The sequence below is a fragment of the Gavialis gangeticus genome, unplaced genomic scaffold (assembly GCF_001723915.1).
Source record: "Gavialis gangeticus isolate Ggan-Ray unplaced genomic scaffold, GavGan_comp1, whole genome shotgun sequence".
NCBI lineage: Eukaryota > Metazoa > Chordata > Crocodylia > Gavialidae > Gavialis > Gavialis gangeticus.
The window spans coordinates 91,562,087-91,563,247 of NW_017729025.1; the positions used below are offsets into that span (position 1 = coordinate 91,562,087).

Genomic DNA, 1,161 nt, shown 5'->3' on the forward strand with positions numbered 1-1,161 from the left:
AGCTTCAGACTGCTGCTTCAAAGATTTATGACGTGCACTGGATCTAATCTGCCACATTCTAACTGCTGCTGTTACACATCTGGTCATAAAAAGGGCTACAAGGTACAGTTGAATACAACGATACCCTTTTTTGTGGAGCAGCTCCAGTTTTTCCCACTGTGTCATGAGGTTTTCAATGGGTTTGTTATTCAGACAATCCCCTGGTCTAGCAGGCAACCCCCAATTCCATCCTTTTCAATTATCCCATTGCTACGTTCTGGTTGGGTGGCAATGCTGAGTCAAGTTTTCTGAGTCGTACTAAGCGGGAGGAAGTAAATGAAACACTAAGTGGCATCATAATTCACGCTGCCCTGTCAAAAACGCCTATGGACAGCGGCACCCAACACCTTCGTGCACAGCTACGTTTCTCGGCTTCACCAAAACTATGCGGTTTTTTTTTTACAGCAGCGCAGCCTTGAAAACAGCTACCGTTTTTTGCAGCCTTGAGATTCAAAGCTCTGGTTTTAGCCCAGGAGTCCTGCGGCCGCTGGAACCCGGTGGCTCCCCAAGAGCACCATATTTAGAAGAGATGCTGGGTTTTCCCACCCCCCTCCCTACCTCCCAGAGCTACTTAACAGTTTGGCAAGTGAAATGAACGGTCCGAAGAAGAGTCGAAACATGCTCGGGTTTCAAAACAAAAAAATTAAGAAAAGAAAGGAGCTTCTTATAGGGGAAGTCTAGGCTAAGGGCATCTTTGCAGGGATTTGCAAAAGGGGAGCCCGACAGCCATCCGTCTTCAGGGCTGGCTCCTAAATGCGAGACGAGGACTATCATTATTTTAAAAAAAAAAAGAGGAAGAGAGAAAGGCTGTCAGCTAACTTTTCCCCACCGCTTGCCAGAGCCCCTGACCAACGGAGACAGGGGCGGGAGGGGCCTGGTTGGCTTCCCTGGGGCAGCTCCTTGCCCCGCCACCATCCGGGGCGCGTCCCAGCCGGGGCAGGGGGGCCCGGGCAGGAGCCCCCTCGGGGCAGGCAGGGCAGGGCAGGGCAGGGAGCCGCTCGCACTTACCCGGGGCCCCGTGGCTCGGTGGGGACGGACCTGCGGGAGATGCACCAGCAGCAGCGCCACGAGCAGCTGGGGAGCCCCCGCGCCGCGCCGCGCCCCGGCCGCGGGCATGGTCGG

The 1,161-nt window shown here is 54.7% G+C and overlaps 1 protein-coding gene across 1 annotated transcript in view; it reads right to left on the reverse strand.

Moving 5' to 3' along the window:
* The window catches only part of SMOC1 (SPARC related modular calcium binding 1), a 277,516-nt gene extending 276,361 nt beyond the window's left edge, over positions 1–1,155 (reverse strand). The window contains exon 1 of the mRNA XM_019519152.1: positions 1,048–1,155. Coding sequence (XP_019374697.1) covers positions 1,048–1,155 — 108 coding nt within the window. The remainder of the gene's footprint in view (positions 1–1,047) is intronic.
* Between the last annotated feature and the right edge of the window lie 6 nt (positions 1,156–1,161).